At 40.1% G+C, this 20892-nt stretch overlaps 1 protein-coding gene across 1 annotated transcript; it reads right to left on the reverse strand.

Annotated features, from left to right (window-relative positions):
- Positions 1-652: 652 nt before the first annotated feature.
- LOC104519957 (bifunctional heparan sulfate N-deacetylase/N-sulfotransferase 4) lies at positions 653-15851 on the reverse strand (the record flags this gene model as incomplete). The annotated part of the gene is made up of 8 exons (XM_010178188.1): positions 653-884; positions 1176-1278; positions 6681-6790; positions 8939-9109; positions 10212-10386; positions 11927-12050; positions 13168-13264; positions 15669-15851. Coding segments are annotated over 8 exons (1083 nt in total), but the record flags the coding sequence as incomplete, so codon positions are not given.
- Positions 15852-20892: the final 5041 nt, after the last annotated feature.

A 20892-nucleotide genomic window follows, 5' to 3' on the forward strand; every position in this document is an offset into this window, starting at 1 on the left:
AAGCCAGGCAACAGATTTCACTGAGATCTGGGAGGAGGGCCACCTCACTGCCTTGCACCTCGACAGCCCACATGACTCCAGTAAATTAGGATATATCTTGCTGTGAAGGGGGTAAAAAAAAAAAATGCACAACAGAAGAAAGAACATGGACTGTCACCAGTTATTACAGGCATTCCAGGCAAGCAGGTAAGGCGAGAATTTAGCCCACCTCTTTCTGTGGAGAAAGCAATGATGGTGCATTAATACTACATATATCATAACCATTAGGGATCCCAGTTGCAAAGTGCTGAATATCCCCCTATAAAATATTAGGAAAACTTGCAGGGTTGAGGCAAAAACCAGCAAAAACAAACATGAAAAAGCCCCAGTGGATGACCAACCTCACAGTCCAGTGAGAGATGTTCCCATCCTTTGCTTGTGTCCGGACTGACTGCAATTTGTCATGTACACTGAAGTCAATCTGTCCTACACACAGTTTCTGGTACTTCCCGGTGAACAGAGGGACTAGGCTATGCACGAATCCTGGTCTGGATAAAGAGTAATGCCACGTAGCTCCATATTATTTCCTGGAAGCTGACAAAAGGGGTCGATGCTAATAACTGTCAGCACGTGCATATAAACAGTTGTTTGGTTTGGTTTTTCTTTTTTTAATAGAAAGAGTATTATTCATAAGGTCCTCTACTGACGATCACAAGTGAGTCGGAGAAGGAAGGGGTTTGACAGTGACAGAAATCATCCTTATTTGAGTCCCCCGCCCTTGCGTGCTACCTGACCTTCTGCAGCTCCTGTCTCAGCCAGGAGGGCAGGGGCTGCCCCAGCCTGTGCAGCAGCTTGGACAACTCCACGTTGTGGTCTCTGTAGTAGCTTGACAGAAATGTTCGAGACTGAGAAAGGTGAAAAAAAGCCAACAATCAAAGAAGGAAACCCACTCAACAGCAGATTTCAGCAGGTACTCCCGTGTGGGAGCTATGCACTGCTCCCAGAGAAGGACTCTTTAAGAGGGGGCAATTAATCTTCTGTCATTCAAAGCTCATTAAAAGTTTCTGATTTTTTAAAATATCAAGCCAGTGAAAATAATAAAATAAAAATAAAAATAAATCAGTGTGTTTATTTTAGGAGTCAAATACAGAGTCAATATTATAAAATGTTAACTTAAATCTCCGGAAAGCCCTTACCTCTTGGTCCATTGGTGGGTATTTTCGACCTTTGCTTTTTCCCAGGCACTTTGTTTTCCCTCCTTCCAATAACTGGCACCAAAAGCCTTTCTGAGGGTCAAACCTATAGAGGATTATATGTTTTGAAAGACTTCACTACAGAAGGATCCCCCAGCTACTAAGACATTGGTTTTAGCCAGCAATTATTGCTGCACACGTCTCTCTAGATTGCTGAAATACTGAGAACAGAGCAGGAAACAGCTTTCCTCTCTTGTGAAAGCTCTGGGAACTTATTTTTTTTTCACAAATTTGCCTTGGGAATGGCTCATATTGTGCTTTACCTACACTAGGTAATTTTTATTCTACTTGTCCAGCGTATAGGATACAAGTTTTAAACATTGATCTATAGGATGCCAGTCAAGGTCCTGAGCCTCAACCTCAAGGATCTTTCACAGCCCCACTCCAGACTTGTATTTTATTGTCTGGTTTTGGTCAGTGATTTTATTAATGTCAAACCGCTCCATGTATCCCCGCAGGATGCTAATGTTTTGATCAATTGACACTTGAACAAAGAATGTTTTCTTGAAAAAATTACTAATCATCCCATTTCCTGGAATTAGATGCGCTATATTCTCAAGGACATTATCAGCTGTGCTCACGGAGAGCTGTCCATACGGCCAGTTGGAGCTGATGCTGTTGTAGGTCAGCACCGTCAAGGTGAGAGGGGTTAAAAAGGGCAAGTGGATCTATTTGCTGACTTCAACAGGTATAAACTCAATCCCTACGTCTATTTACACAGAAAAGTGTGTCATTGTTGCATGACTATGAAATAACAAGAAACATAATGCTGAAATTGTGTATGTTGATTTTTAAGTGAAATACACAGTGTTTAGGTCTACTGAAAGAACCGCCCTTGATAATTTAACTGCACCTGAGAAACTGGTTGTTCCATATCATTAGATCTAAATATAATTTTCATTCCAAAGATGGTATTATAGCAAAAAACACTGTCTTAGCAGTCTTATCTGAAATACGCAATTTGATTTTGATGTCTAAAATTCAAAGCTATAGGAATTTTAGATTAAGGCATTAAACCACGTACTCACTAAGGAATGAACAACATGCAGCATTAAGTTTTGAATTTATTGCTATGGGACTTGCAGCATGCATAAAACATTGAAAAGGTTCGCATTTCTGCTATTCAGCAGATGTTTGAAATGGATGAAGTATAATTGGCTGGAACACAGAGTTAATTAGTTACAGACTACCTTTTTGCCTGTGTCTATCCGTATGACATGGGTGCTCCTGTAATTTGCTGCTGTACATAAGTGAACTAATTTCCAGAGAAGGGTGAACCTTCTTCATGTTTCTTTTCTTGCCCAGCCTATTATTTCAGGCCTGGCCCTTGTTTCCTAAATTGTCTCAGTAGCTGTATCAATTAAAAATAAATAAATCATTGATTAAATGGATATATCGATGATAGATTCATTTGTACTTTAGCTTTTTCCATCTGCTCATTGCACGGTGAAGTACTTTAGCTGGCTTGCACTAATTTCCCAAGAGAAGCAGCAATATAATGTGCTGGGTAAAAGGAAAACTGCAAAACTATGCCCCAAACAATATTTCTGTCTCAGAAGGACCATACTGAACATTATTAAGAGAATGTGCAAATTTGAGTAGGGGAAAAGAGGGTAAGACAGCTTGGGCTGAATTCAACCGATTGTGCTCAGTATTATGAAACTCTCAGGACTCCTGAAAATGTAATTGGGCACAATGGAAGTATTTATTTAAAAATAGTGATAGCCTTAAGGCTAAAGTTACAAGTGAGCTTTTTAAAGCAGTCAGCAGAAACCTTTCCTCTATGCCTGGTTATCTTTTCTTCCCTTGCAGAGTAAGCCTGTGGGAGAAGCAAGGCTGAACCTGGTCATTCGCACACCCACCCCACCTCTTGGGAAGTCAGTATCTGATGCTAGAGGCAGGAAAGGCACCTGCAAGGGCCTGTCTGCACCCAAACCTGGATTAGTCTAGTTTTCAAGCTTTACTCCTTCATGCAAAAAGCTCCAAAGTTTGCCCTGTGTTTAGCGATCCCTACAGGTTAGTTTTGTTGCTCTTTTGGCTCTGGTGCTTAGCTATCTCTGGGTAGCTGATTTTCCTTTGGCTGTGGGCTGCCCCATGGGAAGGGGTAACCAATGCCACCATGAGGATCTTTCTCTTATTCTCTCACAAAATGTAGCAGCACTCCAAGAGAAAACATTTACTTAAGCTTGCCCTCCTAATCCTGTCTTTTCCTTTCCCTCCTGTTGCTCACATGAGGGAAAATTGGGGAAATCTTCCCTGTGAGAATGTATATGGATCTGCCTCTGTGGACAGAGCATCATGTGATTAGCCAGGCTGGAGGAAGTGGCATTTTGGCTGCCCTTTACCAAACCCAGGCTCTATTCTGCTTTCTTCCTTTGCTGCTTGCTGAGAAAAACAATAGAATAAGGGAATCACTGGCCCATGCTACCCTGGACCGTAAGTCATCTGAGGATGTTGGGCATGAAATGCATCTTCCTAGCAGTCCTTGGAGCTTTGGTAGGGCCATCCTGTGATTAAAAGGAAATGTCTCTTGTTTCTTCAATCCCATGTGTCCTAGGTTTCTGTTAATCAAGTTCAGATACTTTAAAAAATTTAAGCCCTTGGTCACTCCCTGTGAAAATGAGTGGGTGGCGGAGAGGTGGGAAACATCTCTTCAGTGCTGGAGTGGGAACTTCATGAAGACCACTGCCTAGTTCCCCTCTCCTAGCACTTTGTCTGGGGATCTCAGTGTCCTTCTATTGATGGCATTATGTGCAAAAGCCTTGCAACATTAGTTGATTTCCCTCCTTGCTTTTCACTACTCTAATAAAAAGTGCAGGTCGTAGAATCACACAATGGTTAGAAGGGACCTTTAAAGGTCATCTAGTCCAAACCCCCTGCAATGAGTAGGGACATCTTCAACTTGATCACATTCCTCAGAGCTGAGTCCAACCTGACCTTGAATGTTTCCAGGAATGGGGTTTCTACCACCTCTCGGGGTAACCTGTGCCAGTGTTTCACCACCCTCACTGTAATAAATTTCTTCCTTACGTCTAATCTGAATCTAGGTCGTCTTTAGCAGCATGTATAAGAAGCAAAGATCTAGTTTCCTGTCTCATCTGTGGCTCCTACAAACCTGGCATGATGTGCACTTCTCTCCAGGTGCCTGAGCCCTGCCTCTGTCTCCCCTCTACTCTCTATGGCTCTGATTAGTACCTTCCTTCCGCCTGGATTGATTTTACTCTCCTATAAGACATTCACATCATTACTCAGGGTGATGAACTTGTTGCTCACTAGTGTTTGCAGGACTGGGTCCTTAGGATGCTTTGTGGCAACTTTCAAAATGTGTAGTATATGGTTATTAGGTGGTAATGACTAGGAATGATCCTATGCAATCTTTTTTACTTTGACAGTCCTACCATAAAGAAACTACATTGTTTAATGCATTTTTCTCTTCCATCCTAAATCCGAACAGAAGTGTGTGCTTCCACAGCACATTTGTATTCTTGCTGCCTCTAAACAGTGATTGCATAATTTTATAGATCTGTTTACAATCTATTTTTCCTGTCCAAAAAGTTTTGAGAGACAAAATTTTTTCCTGCTGTGTGACTCCACTGGCTTTAATTTAGTTACAGGAAGGAAGATATATGTATGTGGGTGTGCTTTTTAAAAACCTAGCAGAAGGCACTGCAGATGTGCAGCAGCAGTTGTTCAAACATCAGTAATTTAGCTGTGTATTCAAACTCCTCCTCTATTTCATCCACTTTGGAAAGCAATGACTTAAAAAATCCCATTCTGAAATCCAATTTTTTTCCTTTAGAAAAAGATTTTGGCAAAGTAACATTCTGAAGACTCAAAGAACAACAAGTACTCAACTCTCACTTTATATCTATTATATAAATAATCACAACCCTCCCAGTAGAGGAAACATTAAAGAATAAGCAGAGAGGAGGCATGTGGGGTAGTTGGAAAGTCTGTGGTCTCCTTTTCCCAGTTTTCTTAGTACCAGCCTGTGGGGAAGGTGAAGTATATGCTTTTCTACTTCCCATTCCCTGTGCAACCTCGTGCTCTCTGCTTGCACACTGACTTGGAAAAACCTCTGCTGCAGTGCCAGACTTCTCAGCCCATGGATGTCCCAGGGCCCTCCCAGACCAGTGCTTCTGGCTGTAATGAGATGATGCTCCTCATATGGAGAGGCTCACTGCAAGAGCTTCTTGTAATTCTCTGCCGGACTAAGAGGGGAGAGGGAAATTTGGCCCACTTCCACCCCTGCAGAGACTGACTTCCCAAGGGGAACTGAGAGATGTCAAAGAGAGAGAGTGCCACACAGGCTATTCATCCACTTTCATGGGAAAAACCTTACCCTCCAGGTAGTGAGGATGAGAAATGTGATCCAGGCTCATCATAGCTGCCAAAACACAGCTAGATCCAGATCAAAAAGGCTATGGGAAGTTAATCAAAGGGCTTTTCCTAGGTTGAGGGTACCTTGATTTGGGCTCCTTCAGTTTTGGCACTGACACCCCAGACCGAATGAACCCCAGAACAAATGACACATGAACAGTCAGACTGCTCAGTCTGAGGGTTTTGTGCCTCGGGCAAATACGAGCTTCTCCCCATGCTCCAGGTGCTGCTCTTGAGCTCAGTACTTCCAGGTTAGGGATCTACTATTAATATCTTATAATTCTAGCAAACTTTAAGTGTAGAAACTAAATTCTTCTGTGCCATGTATCTGGCTACTACCAGGTAAAAGGTTGGCAGAGTTGTCTTAACTGTATATGAAAATTGGATTAGGAATTGATACACTTGGCCCACATTAAAAGAAAACAATGAAGGAAAGCATGGAACCAGATGAATCTTTATACTGAGTGCTTCTAACCAATCTCTGTCATTAGAGTCCATATGAATGCTATTAAAAAGTTTAAGTCAAACTTTTCACACCAGACACTAAGTGGCCTTCAGCTTCTAGAGACTGTCATAAAGTTCAACAGTGCAAGGTGCAAACGTGTGCTGAGCTCTTACATGCACAACTCACATCAATTGAACGTACATTTTAAACAGTGCAGTGATGAAGGCAAAACTAGGTTCCCTGAGAAAAGAATTCCTGGGCATCTCTGAGCAAACACTCAAACTTAGCAGACATGAATTTTACATTAATCTGGGCCTTTGTTCTGCGTCTAATACAACATACTGAGCAGTCATTTGTTCTGCATGTTACACAAAGTAGAGTTTGCATGTGGAAATGTATGAAATCATGCAATTAAATTCTGTAATGTATTATATGTATACAAATTCAGGGAAAACTGGATGGGTGTTAAACATGACTAAGAAAACCCCAAGCTTTGCAAAATTATAATTGTTGTAATGTCTTGTTTGTCTGTTTATTTCTTTTTAATTAATGATCAAGTGATCTTGTTAGGAGGGGATATACACTCTGATTCCATAGGGCAGATAATAAAGGAACAGACTCACGTTAGAGCTTCAGAGTAATTATAATGAGGAGAGACTCCAAGAAACTTCTGCACTTCATCCATCACAGTAGCTGGGTCACTTCTTAGCTGCTGTCCATCAATAATAAGCAACTGTGGGGGTAAATATGCTAGCTATTTAGAACCAGGACTAAGGTTAATGAAAGAATAACATTATTTCCTTTCTGTGACAACATGGATTTAAATTAGCATGTTAATAACAATCATGTAGATGAATTTCTTTTTAGATTTACTTTTTAGTTCAGTATGTTGAATTTGTATAGGTGGGCACCTTGTAACTCCATGTGTGCACATTTTTCAAATGTAAGAGTTAAATCTCACAAGTCAAACTCGAGTCTCAGAGAATTCTGAGAAAAAGATATAAGGAAGAAATGTAAAATATTGTTAAGGTTTACAATGTGTCTGTAGAAAATCTGGCATGGAATAAGAAAAATAACAAAAAGCTTATATATGTTTTAGAATTAAATGTTCAGAAACTATACAATTCCATGTCCAAAAGTGAGATTGTGGCAATTTATTTGAAACTTACCACCAGCTTATCAACTGTATAGGCTTGCAAAATTGTTAGCAAAGGGTTTTTCTTGTTTTGTTTTTAATTAAAAATTGATGTGATGTAAAGGTACATTGACCTCCACAAGCAAATGTTGATAATGTATCAAAAGTCTACTGGAGTACCAAGCAGTATTACTAATAACTATTCTAGGGAGATGTGTTTTATATTTATTGTGAAGGCTTATTATGAATTATTAAGTTTTTGAGTGCACAGGCCGAGTGAATGCACATTACTGGGTGCCCATTAGTAAGCACTGCGAGTGCACTCTGTGTGTGCACATTATTAAGAATGAGTGCATTTTGTTGTGTATCTTGTAAAATTAATCACTATAACTATGAAACACGAGTGGTTACTGATTTTACAAGAAATATGTCAATGTGCCCTGAATGTTTAATGAGAGGGCTGCACTTGCTCTTCATTACAGCAGGAGAAGGAGAGAAATCTTCATGAGAGGAAGGCAGCAGCCTCTGGTGAAGGCAGAGAAGGAGCATGGGTAACATGGCATGGGATGATCAACACCCTTCGCATGCTCTGAATTTGCCAGGACAGCCCCTTCTCCTTCAGAGGAAAAGTTGGGATGTAGTGGCCGATGAGGAAATGTGCCCTGTTTGCTTCTAGGGCAATACTGCCTGAGGACTGCCCTTGCTGCAAGCTCAGCTGCTTTAGGCAATACTTCTTCCCCATTTATGAAAGAGTAGAAAGGCCAGAGAGGAAAGAAGAAAGTAAATTACTAACTGAGACTTTCTCCTTTCTCCTGGAAATGGGAATGACCTGCTTCTCCTCTTTGTAGTAAAACTTGAGACTGTATAAAAAGAAAAGTGAGGACAGCAAAAAGACAGAGCTTCTATTTGTTTTTCCAGGTCCCTGACTAAATAGGCAACACTCAGTTCTACCTCCTTTCAGCAAAGTTCTGTCCCACATAAAGCAATCTCTGGAGGTACTTGTTTATTATGCTTGCTCATTAAACACCTGTTTTCAACTTTTTCTTACAGTAGGTAGAGATATGAACTGACCTATGGACCATGTCCACAGGTAAAGAGTACCCTTACATATAATTTTTAGTACTAAAATGTTTACTTTAGGTTTATATCCACAAACTTTTTTTTTTTTTTTTTTAGTAATGGGAATATTCTTTAGGTCTGTGTTTATGAAAACTTTTCATGGGAATGATTATAAAAGAAAATTCAATAAAACACCTGAAGGAAGATGGGGCAAAAGGAGGAATTTCTGCTGTAACACTGAGAAAGGCTAATTCCATATCAGGAGCAAACAAAAGTGAAATTTTCTATGAAAGGGAGTGAGTGGGAAGTGGAATGAAATTTCTTTTTAGAAAGAAATTTTCTAAATGAATTTGTCAAAACTTCCCCGGATGTCTCATGCTGCAGCTTCTTGTTTCTTGGGACTCAGAAGCCTAGACAACCTTGGCTGATCCTGGAAGGAAACCTCAAAGTCCCCCATCAAGCCCATGTCACCATAGTTCACATTATTTTCCTGTTGCATCTTTTCCATCAGAAGACAGAAAAATCAAAACACTTCTGCCAAAGAATCCTGATCTTTTCAAATATGTATTTCCTAACAGCTAAGAGTTCCAGTGGAAAATATCCTATCACCTCTAATGATGAGGCCATAATCATTTTGGGACTTTCTGAGAGCTGATGAGCTTGGTGAAGCAACAGGTTGGAAATTACCTGTGAAGCAGGGTAATGAGTTAACCATCTTTCGATATGGACAGCATACCATCCGGGTGTCAGGCACCTCTTCTGGAGAGTCCTTATCTCTGAGGGCGCCCAATGGCTGGATGTAATGACTTCATAAAAATTGAATTTCAGGGCAGCAGGGTCCTCATGGGATCGCTGATGCTAATGGGAGATATTTAGACACATATCACAGGGATGCTAAAGATTAAGCCATAAGCTTCCTGGGAGCTATGAAGAGGGCTGTGCTAGCATGGCCAGCCTGGCTGTAGCCCACAGCAGCCCCTTGGCTCCCCACCAGTTCCACTTCTGCTGAGTAGGAGCACAGGGGACAAGGAAGCAGGATTGGGCCACTATTCAGTCAAGGGCCCTCCTGGGACAGGTGAGAGGGGAGCTGAGGAGCCAAATTCTGCCAAAGCAGGCATAGGGTTTTTTTTTTATTACTTTGCATCTGGATCAGCAGTTGTAAAGGTGCAAATGAGATATTAAAAAGGGTGCAAACTGCAGCCCTAGGTCATGTTTTATTCCTTGCAGAAATCATAGTAACAGTATCAGAAATGTATCTTATGCCTATTGCAACATTGTTAATTTGTGTCTGTTCTAACACTGCTTTTAGGATTTCCTTTATCTGTATGACTACACCCTATTTTACATGTGTGCTTAAATGTCTGTTTAAAAACAGTTTTTTAAAATAGTGCAGACTTTGTTATGGAAATGTGTGGGCTCAGTAAAAGGCAAGAAAGAACATCCTAGAGTTTCATCAGAAAAACAACAGGTCTTCTTTTGTTTCCAAGGAGAGAAAAAAAAAACCCAGCTCTCTAGACACAGCTCTTTTTAACTGAAGACTCTTGCATACATTTGTACACCACCACATATTGCTCAGCTTACATGACAAAGGGTAGGATGAGGTACCAGATTCTCAGCATCAAGAGCTGTGATTTTCTAGCTAGGCCATGCTCATTTTCCCCTGGGTGTCTCCCTGAGTAAGGAGCACTGCTTTTCCTCTGTGCAGTGTCAGCTGTAATTAAGATTAGACTAACTGTTTATAGCTGGTGGCAGCTCTGTGCTAAGAAGTTTCATCATTTATGACACTGGTGTCACAGATGCCAACTGCAAAAGCTGGCATTCAGCATCTTTCTACTTCTACACAGTGCAAATGCTTTGCAATAAATCCCATTCTTGCTCAAGGACACAAATTCCCACTGATGTTGGCTGTCACCCCCTGCCATTGATTTCACTGTCCATTTCTTGAAGGCAAGGTCTGTACCTGGTACCAGGAATATGCCCGATCAGATGGGTCAATGAGGATGGTGATGATCTTGGCCTTGGGGATGAGCGACGCAGCTCGTTTAGGGGCTTCCTCAGAATGGAAATAATTGGCACTTTTCTCAAAGAGGAGGTCAGTGGTGATGTTGGGAGGAGTCGGGAAGAAATCCATGTACCTGGGAGGTGAAGAAACTTGTTAGAATTAGCAATATCACAGAAGGGTTATATTCCTGTGCTTCCCATTTAATAGTAGGTGAAAAGGTGAATTTTCAAACATAATTCTCAAGAAGCAAAATGGAATTTCTCAGCTCACTGCAGAACTGGAATAGGAGGAACACATATTGGTTTTTACATGGTGCTGGTAATAGCTAAAGGCTCCATGAAGTCAGGTAACTAGGTTTTTCTTTTGATGGATGGGATTTTTGCAATTAAGTTCAATGTCAAAGGGTTATCTTTCTCCCATTTGGAGTGAATTCAGTTTTAGCTGCCAAAAAAAAAAAAAAAAGTGAAATGTCAACCGTTTAATTTTAACATTGTTGAAATACTTCATTTTGGAACTGACAAATCTTTTCTTTTAGACATTTTCAGAATGCAAGAATTGAATTTTGGCTGTGAAGGGTCTTTTCCACTTAAAATTGGTTGGAAGTAAAAGTAAATAAAACAGAAGACTCAGCTGAAAGGGTGAAAAATTCAAACCAAGTAGAAGGTGAAATGATTTTGGAGGCATTTTTTGATCCCTTAAGTTTTGCTGAGCACTCCAGGAACTTCCAGTTTTGGTAGGACTCAATGTTTTTCACATCCTTTCTATGGAAAATAAATATGTGGGACCTCACCCTGCACAGAGGACCCTACTGACTTTTGAACCTGCAGGCTAATTTTGGTGAAGTCTGGAAGAAGAGGTCTCTGAGAGGCCAGCCTCTTCCTCTACATGTTGTGCAAAGCCCCTCCTTCTTCTCCGAGTACTCTACATAGCCATGTGTGGTTTCTTTCTTTATGCAATATGGAAAAACCAACGCCAAGCATTTATTTCCCTTTATTTTTCATGACACCTTGAACCAAGAAGCTGGTCTCATAGTTGAGGGGACAGCCTGCTTTTATCAGTCAGTGTCATTTGCTCCACATGCTCTCCATGCCATGCGTGAGCAAAGAAAACCACTCAAGATTAATCTGTTTTTGTGTAGTGTGATGTTTGTCTTATATTTCAGTTTTCACACAAGGATGAGAACTGCTGTTCCCTGTGGAAACAAAAGCTTTACAAAAATGCTTTTCTTAAGAAAAAAATAGTAAAAGCAATATTTTAAATTGTGATAGGAATACCAGCTGAAATGCTTAACAGTCGTATTTTTTTCTTGTGGAGGGACAAATTGAATCTTACTTCATGAAAAACTGCCTTTGAAGAAAAATAGTATAATTGAGTATAGATACAGTTGTGAAAATACAGAGATGCTATTCAGCATGAAGATGGACAGCAAAACCGAACTATTATATTTGTGAAAAAAAAAACCCCAAGAAAATTGTTACTCTAATATCTAAACAAAATTAAGGACTTGATTAAATGTCTCATCATTACAAATTAGTTTCTCTTTCTGTCTGATAAAGCCAAGATTAACAAATTCATCCAGTAATTATGTCAATGTCATACATGCTTCTGTAATTGTTCCATTATGATTTACCATGTATTAATAATGAACACTTCTTTTTTGTTATTCTTCTTACCAGTCAATTCCCTTGTGATAATTGTTTCCATTGAAGAACTGAACTTCTTCAAAAGTTTTTGGACTAGGGAGATTACTGATAATTGAAGGATGCATCAGAAGAAATAAATAAAGTGCTGTTGTTCCTACGACAACAAAAAGAGGTGCTGTTAGGTAATAGAAAAAAAACCCCTTTGACAATTCATTCAAGAAAGTACCTTAAATCAATGCATGCTGAGATATACAGGAAAATTAGATTTCCTTTTATAAGAAAGTTGCTTATCGATGAAAGGCCTATGTAAGCACAAGGGGCTTTCAGGGCGGAGGGGAATACGTGCAGACTTCTCTGCTCATCGAACTTTTTCCATTTCCAAACTCTAAACTCTTCTCTCTGATGCAAGCATAATATTGCTATTGATGACATTGCTCGCTTGCTGTATTCAACTAGTGAGGGAGTCTGGCCTGACCATGTTTGTTTTCAAACTATTAATGTTGTACAAAACTTTTCAAAAGTACTAATTGTGGGATTATGCTTTTATTGCTCTCAGAACTGCACTTTTGTCTTCTGTGTATTTTTCCTGGGGGTCTGTTATTAGGGACTAAATGGTCTATTTCAGTGCTAACAAACCTGTATGTACCACGTATGCTTTAAAATCCCACTAACAGTACTTTTTTGATATTTGTTTAACAAAAACAACTAGAAATTTTACATGTTGGTAAATGAGATTTTAGAGAATGTGTCTTTAAACTTGCTTTTCAATGTTTCCATGCTATGCAAGCTATCATTGGACTATGAATCAAGACCTGCTGTCTCTTTGTCACTGTCACAGAATTTCTGTATTATCTTGGAACTGTAATTTATTTCCCTGCCTCAGCATCCACTTCCTGTAATATGGCCACAACAGTAATAGCTATCTTGGGAGTGGTGGGAATATGGGGCTTAATTCAAACAATGCCCTGAAACCCTGCAAAGTGGTAAATACATTTATTGTCAATTAGGGTCTCAATGTTGAAATAATTTGTCAAAGAACTTAATAACAATCTTAACATATGGCCAACTGACAGCATGGGGTTCTTTTAGGGTGAATGAATACAATTTTGCTATGCAAACAGTTGTCTCTTTCTGTTGGCAGTGAAGGAGTTACTATCTGAATCCAAAGTCTACCACCTCTATATCAGGGAGTTGGCTTCAGTTTATAAGACACAAATAGACAGATACAAAACTGGGGGGCTAGCTTTGGTTACAAATTCATTACTTCTTACCTGTTTTCTGGGGTCCTATCACAAGAAATCTGGGTAGGTGGTCACAAGTTTTGTCTCTGGACCAAATATCCCTGTGCCGTTTATCATCACATGGATTCTGGAGAAGAAAAGGTGGTTGTGTACATCATGCTGGGAGTATTCTAAATGTTTGCATGCATGCATGCAAATTTTTGCAGGAACTAAATGTTATGCACTAATGCCAGAGCCTTACACTAAGTAGTAAAATCCCACATTTCCTCATAAGAATTTACTCTTGACAGCTATTGAGCACTCTGGTAAAGATCCTGAATATGAGCCAGCAGTGTCCCCTGGCTGCCAAAAGGGCCAACCATGTCCTGGGGTGCATCAAGCACTACATTGTGAGCCAGTCGAGGGAGGTGATCGTCCCTCTCTACTCTGCACTGGTGCAGCCTCACCTCCAGTACTGGGTGCAGTTTTGGGTGCCACAGTATAAAAAGGATATAAAGCTACTAGAGAGTGTCCAGAGGAGGGCCACTAAATTGGTGAAGGGTTGAGAGGGAAAGCCATACAAGGAGAGGATGAAGTCGCTTGGTTTGTTCAGCCTGGAGGAGACTGAGAGGAGATCTCATTGCGGTCTATAACTTCTTCCTCACAAGGGGAAGAGGAGGGGCAGGTGCTGATCTCTTCTCTCTGGTGAACGATGATAGGACCAGAGGAAATGGCAGGAAGATGTGCCAGGGGAGGTTTATGTTGGACATTAGGAAAAGGTTCTTAACCCACAGGGTGGTGGAGCACTGGAATAGGCTCTCCAGGGAGATAGTCATGGCACCAAGCCTGACAATATTCAAGAAGCATTTGGACAACACCCTCAGACACATGGTCTGAATCTTGCAACTATCCTATGCTAGGGCAAGAGTTGGACTCGATGATCCTTTTGGGTCCCTTCCAACTCTCAACATTCTATGATTCTATGATTCTGGATCCATGGAAGCATTCAGGTGCACAGGGACCAAACTCCTAGGTATCCTTCAGGACCAAACCTTCCAGAAGTCCCAGTGAAGTCCGTAACACTACACTGTTGTGCAACTCCTGGAAGGCTTGGTGTCAAAATCCACACCCTGTGAGACTAGCGCATTTCCTTCTTTCCATTAGTAAGGCTCATTTCATAAACTCAGAGTCCATAGGCATGTAGGTAGGCTTGTATGTGGTCCCTTTGACTAAAATTCAATGTGTATGTATTGGTTTTGCATGACTAAGGATTAAGTTTAGTCACTGGAAAAAAAAAAAAGAAAAAGAAAAAGAAGAAAAAGATTAAAACATCGATTTAATTAAGTTTTCATTTGAGGTTAAAATGGAAAACTCTGTTTGAATAGCTTCAAGTCATTAGTTTCTTAGGTGACAAAATGTTTTCAGATGCGTAGGATGTAGTGCCAATTTTAATTTACATAAGAAACCAAAATTTTTGAAGGACCAAATAGAAATGTAGGATGTTATTCCTCTCCTTATCTTTATACTACCTATGAATGCAAAATAACAATGTGTGAACAAAAGTCCCCACAGAAAAGGTTAGGATTGACTGCTCTTTAAAGCAGTTATCATATAGATACTGCTTTTGCATGGTATTGGCTGGCAATAGAAGGTACAATTTGCTAGTGAATAAAGTTAACAAAGTATAATGGAGAAAATCATTAACCGATGTGAATCAGTGATTTCCACTAAAATTGGTGGAAATATTATAGATTTATACTTCTTTAGCATCTGGGCCAAAAATCATAAGGAAACTTTCTGTTGAAAAACCCGAAATAACTGCACAGATCTCCATGGTGTCACTCTGGATTTATGCCTGAATAGCTAAAAGCACAGCGTGGCACATCATATTCTGAATAAGAGAAGAGATGAATATGTGTAACAATGATTAGGAAATTACAGTGTTGAGATTACAAGCGGTACTATTGTGTATTTGAAACAGAGATAGAAAATAGTCTGTGCAGAAACTGTTTTCCATTCTTAATATAGCTGCCCATTCTTCTACCTGCATTTGCTGCACTGATCCCTCCTGCCCTCCCTTTTCCTCGCTGTTTCATTGAAGGAGGTTCAGATGGTGGGAAGTACTCCTTGTAGCTGCACTGACCCTACATCAGTGATTCCTCATTAAGGGACTCAATGAACCTACATTGTTTGGCTTGAGATAGCTCTCACTACCGGCTGGCTGTGGGCATCTTACTGATAGCACAACATGATGAGTTAACATGACACAATGCATCAGCAAAACTACAGACAGGAAAGATGGGTAGGGAAGCCTTCTCTCACATAAATGGCAATTAGACACTTTTAGCATGCCTGATTTGGGGTGAGTGGAAGCTAATACATTTCTAGTCAAAAGTAGTGGTCTCCCAAGAAAATTTAAATAATCGAAGAAGGCATGCAGGAAGAAAGAACATATCTGAATGTGAAGTATTTTTTGTGGGTTTTTCAACAGAAAAACATTCTTATTTCAACAAGCGGATTGTTATTGGAGGAGGATGAGGATGTGACATTACCTGCCAAAGAGGGTCTGTCTGCTCTGGGAAGAGCTCAAAGTACTTCTGAGCCAGCTGGACTGGGGGCAGCGTCTGTAGTTTCAGGTTGGTGGAGCTCTTAACAAAGTTGGCCAGGTTTGCAAAGGTGTATAAGCCCAGACGGTCATTCCCATAATTAGACAAATGGGTCATGAAGATGCTGATCTGGGAGGCAAGAGAAACCTTTCAGTCACAGGACATCAGAAGATGGCAGGCAGGGGTGCTCCTGGGAGCTCTGACAAACCCTCTCCTGTCCACCCAAAAGCAAAAGAAGGCAATGAAGATGTTAAACTTATCACACTTCCTAGCCTCTCTATGAGTGTCAAAACTCCAAACTTGTAACATATGTGCCATTTCTTTAAGATCTCTTATCTGAAGGGATGTATCACTTATGGCTCCCCTGGGACTGGCATTCAGGAGATGCTTTCAGAGAATTTTTTTTTTATTCTTCTGTTTTGACTTCTTTTTCCAAACAACATAAAAATTGTTTCCTGCCTGCCTCCTATTTACTTCACTATTCCTCATCCCTGGGAAGCACTGGCATATGTGACTCCTCAATCAGGAGTCCCCAGCACCCTGGCATCTCCAAGGGGGCCAGCTCTCTGTTCCTTGGGTGGGTAGGCAAAACTTAATTTCAGGGCAGCTATTTATGGAATTAACTTGAAAATTTTACTAATTTGCTGTCTCCTAGCAGAGTTGGCTAGTTTGTTTAAAATGGCATGGCTGTAAATAGGTGAATAAGTTCTGAAATATAAAAATGTCAAGCCTTGGTGAATGATATCTCAGCTAAATATCACTGTCATTGTTTTCTCCTTAAAGCCAATATAACTTCTGCCTTTTTAGCAGCCTTACTATGGTTCTCCTTTACACAGCCACTGCTTTGTAGCTCTCATAATTTCTTTCAGAGAGATAAAGAGAATTTGTAAGAATAATGTGAAGAATATCTTTACCAGTATTTTCTTTATATGAGGTGATCAAACTGTTTCGTGGCTGCAAAGACCTGGTTTTCCTGTAGATTGTCATTATTCAGGTTTATGAAGATGCTATCAAACTGAGTGCTGTTACTTGACTGTTTTACTCAGTACATTGGTCTAAGATAGGATGTGCAATGACAGTGGAATTTAATTACACTGTTATCAAGAAATAGCATCATAGTGGTAACTGAAAAGTGTATATTTTTCTCCGTTTTCAGTACGGTCTCTGAAGTAGACAATCAATAATATGCAGCAGATTGCAAAAAGTACAAATTAATTAAAGTGACCACAGCAATTAAACAGAACAGCATATCAGGCAGTGCACTTCTTAATAATGATATCATGCTTCAAGGAGGCCTTGACATGAAGTAAAAAATAAGAGGCATAACATTGGTTACAGCAAAATCCAGATTATGGTGGTTGGAAGTTTAGCAGTTTGCTGTCCTGCCACAATGCAGAAAATTTCTGGAAAAGGACAATAAATCATCTGCTTTGTGAACACCACAGAGAGTGATCCATTCACCTTCAGGTTGGACTGGGTTCAGAAAAGGGATAGAGGCTCAGCGCTCTATCTCCCAGCCTTTTTGTGTCTGATTTTGACTAGGTAGCTGGTTTGTAAAGGCTTGGGAGGGCTTGATGCCTGAAGATTGGCATGAGCAATAGCCAGTCTGCTCAGCCACTTATGGAGATGTCAAGGTTCATGCTGTCCTTGCTGGGGGTAGGCTATGACTGGGAAACCAGGTGGGCTGTCCTGGCAGTCTGGTCCCTGAGTTAGAGCCCTGGAAACATATGCCTCAGCTGTATGGCAGCCAGGCTTTTGAGCAGGTAAACTGGTGGGAAGTGCTGAGTCTCAAAAATTTGGACCTTCATGCCTAAAATGGCTGCAAAATGCCTAGGTGTCTCTCAGGAAGGTTGTTATGCCACTGATCCACGTGGCTAGGTCCTGCTGACTGTGAAGAGCTTTCCAAAACAGACTGCTGCTGTCACCTGAGGATGAAGTTTACCCTTCAATATGTTGCTGTTTTACAGTCCCAGGCTTGACCTCTAGCAGAAGAAAGTGCCTACTGACAAAAATACTGTGTCTGTATTACAGCTATCCTGACTTCTGAAATAACCACAGAACAAAAAGCCATAAGCTTTCCACATTCACCATCTGGTTCTTACCCATGTGGTGCTTCTTTAAGCATCAGCTCACAATATTTAAAAACATGTCCATTAGTTTGTTAAATTATTGTTAATGCTTTTAGTACTTCTATAAAGTGAAGATGGATGGAGCTTAGGAGAAAGTGTCCCTTACAGCCCATCTGCAGTATGTTTGCACTGTACCCACTTTATTCCACAAAAGGTAATTTATTCTTCACTTTTATTCTGTTTTGAGCCTCTGTTTAGCCACAATTGTCATCTATCCTTTTTCTGTCAGCTTGACTTCGTGGATTCTAGTGCCTATGCATTTTATGACTGCAAGTGTTTTGACATAACTGGAGTGAACACTCAAATTGTTCTGAACTTTGTGCATGGCCATATATAGTACCCCAGAAAATTATAAGCAAGGTAATTAATCTTCTTATTTTGGTTTCCAGTCTACTGACCTTTTCCCTGACTCTCCCCCAAAAATACATCCTCAACACAAACATATCCTTTCTAGTTTAGAGTTCAACTCCTCAAAATGTGACAAGTGCTTCCTGCAAACTATTTTAAAATGATGAAAAGGAAAACACAGGAAATGTTGATAGAGAATATCACCTTGTCTCTGAAGTGTTTTCTAATAAGTCCTAAAGGGTCTGTCAATGACATTTAATATTGTTGCAGCAATTTAACTTTATTGCAGCAAATAAAGTATTCAAGTAAATCTGCTTGCTCTTTTTGCTTTTTTTACACTTGAATTTGAATGAGATTGTTTAATGTAAAAAGGTACTTATAGGAGATGGATGCTCACTTATTTGAAGATTTTCATTAGGCTACAGTCCAATCCAAAAGATCCAATTGATCATTCTTTATGGAGTCAAAAGTTCTTGAACATCTCTTGACTTCTTTTGCTACAGTGATCTTTTTTTGAAGTGAAAAAACCTCAAATATGATGCATGAGATACATGGGACAAAACCATATCTAATTCTTTGCAGTCTGTCTCCAAATTAGGTGAGACAAAAGTAGATGGTATTAACTGTTCATGTTTACAGCATGGATGGACACAAAAGTTTGTTTTCATGCCAATGCATCAATTCATAGAAAATGCAATGGTCTAGAAATGTGGTGAGCCAGCATAATGCTACCACATGCCTTAAGGCTGATGCTGGAGTACACAACGGTGTCACATTGCTTTGCTGTGCAAGAGTGGAGAAATCAGTGAAAACCAAGGACTGTCCCCTCCCACAGTACTTTGAGCAAAATTGGTAAATAAAAGAGAAATAACCTTGTTTTCATAATTTCTATGACAAAAAGTAAGCTACAGCACATAGACACTAATGAGCAGGCAGCACTTCATCAAGGTAGGGATAATGCTTTTAGGAGGGAGGTAGGATGCTGCTCTGTGCAACAGTGCAGTACAAAGGCAATAAATTGTTTAAAATTCCTGAGGCTGGGGAAAGGGCTCTGGCTGCACTGCATTACTCTGAAGGTTGAACTAGCATAAGCAATGTGTGTTACACAAATGTTCAGGGAGGCACTGAGAAAAATCCCTTGCTGTCACTATACAATCTACAGCCAACACACTATGGGAAAGGAGGTCAGTTGTGTGTTACTTGGGCGTTGTTCATGTCCCCCCATTGGTGCCAAAACAGGTTCTTTGCAGGATGGCAGTATTCACATGACACTATAGTTTGTACTGATGTGGTGTCTTATTAGCTTTGGCAATTTATGTCTCCCTCTGTCTCCGTCTCTGTGATCCTTCGTATTTTGAGAGGCTTGAAGGACAAAGAATGCTGAAGGTGTAGGTAAGAAAACTTTCTTTTTGCTTGCTTCTTTTTTTCTGCCATCTACCCTCAATCCAGTTGCTGCCTCCCTCTCATACCTGATAATATGTTTTTCTCAAAATCACTTGCCCTTTTCTGCAGAGTCTTTTTGTTACAGAAACACTACTTTAAAATTTTTTTGAACCCCTCATTTTATTGTAAGAAACATCTACACATTTTAGCTATGGCTTCCAAAGACTTGCATAAAGAAAGAGAATTCTGACATTTACATTTTGCTGGTGACAAAACCGAAGCGTAGCAAGATGGTGTAATTTGCAAAGAATTCATCTCCCCTGGGGCAGCCTGATGCTGGGCTGGTCTACCCTCCCTAGGGTGACCCACACAGCACTTCCAGAAGCTTCTTATTTATATCTATATTAAATGGGAATGAATAGAGACTTGTGGCCCATAGACTGCGGAAATTCTGATTTTACTATTCTAATGGGCTTTTTTCTCCTGGTTTCTGTTACCTGCTCTGTATTAACATTTCAGAGATGTCCACAATGGTCTGCAATTTCTCTGTTCAAAAGAAAGAGGAGGAGGAGAACAGTGTTCCTAAATTTCTCAGACCACCTGTGCAGTTAGTATGCCATTCTGGTTGATAAATTGTATTATTTCCATTAGGCTGGATGGGCAGGGGAAAGAGAGTATTTTACACTTCCTCCACCTGATAAAATCTAACAGAAGCTATATCCTATAACTGGCTATTTACCAGCTCTTCTGCTCCTAAACCATAATATTTGGTTAGTGTCTTATTAAGAAACCTGAACTGGTCACACCTATAATATGAGATTGTTTGTAAAGTAATGACAGCACCACCACACCATTTACTCTCTAGTTCTTGTTTCTAGGGCTTTTAAAAATCAGTTATATCCAGAAATTATAGATACACAGATACACAGGGTATTCTCTATAGGTGATTTTTGTACATGCATGCTTTTTTACATACATAAAACTAAATCTAGGTTAGCTAGTAGAGAAAAATAAAGGGCTTATTTCAAAATTATTGGAATATAAACCATCCTAGATCTGCTTGAAGTGCCCTGAAACTGCATTCTGTATTTAGTGCACTTTGTCCAGATGCACAGCCCTGTGTACCCATTAATGCAGAATAGAGGTGTTTATTTCCTTCTGCAAGTGCCAAACTCAGTATAGTCTTAACTCAAAGCACTCATTTTTGGATAAAGGTTAGCGACTTGTCTCTGGAGAGCACTAGGTTGCTAGTCTGCTCTAAGGCTGAAAATCATATTTGTCTTTTTTTGGGGAGGATTATCCCAGAAAAC

Source organism: Antrostomus carolinensis, unplaced genomic scaffold (assembly GCF_000700745.2).
Source record: "Antrostomus carolinensis isolate BGI_N321 unplaced genomic scaffold, ASM70074v2 scaffold5221, whole genome shotgun sequence".
Classification (NCBI taxonomy): domain Eukaryota; kingdom Metazoa; phylum Chordata; class Aves; order Caprimulgiformes; family Caprimulgidae; genus Antrostomus; species Antrostomus carolinensis.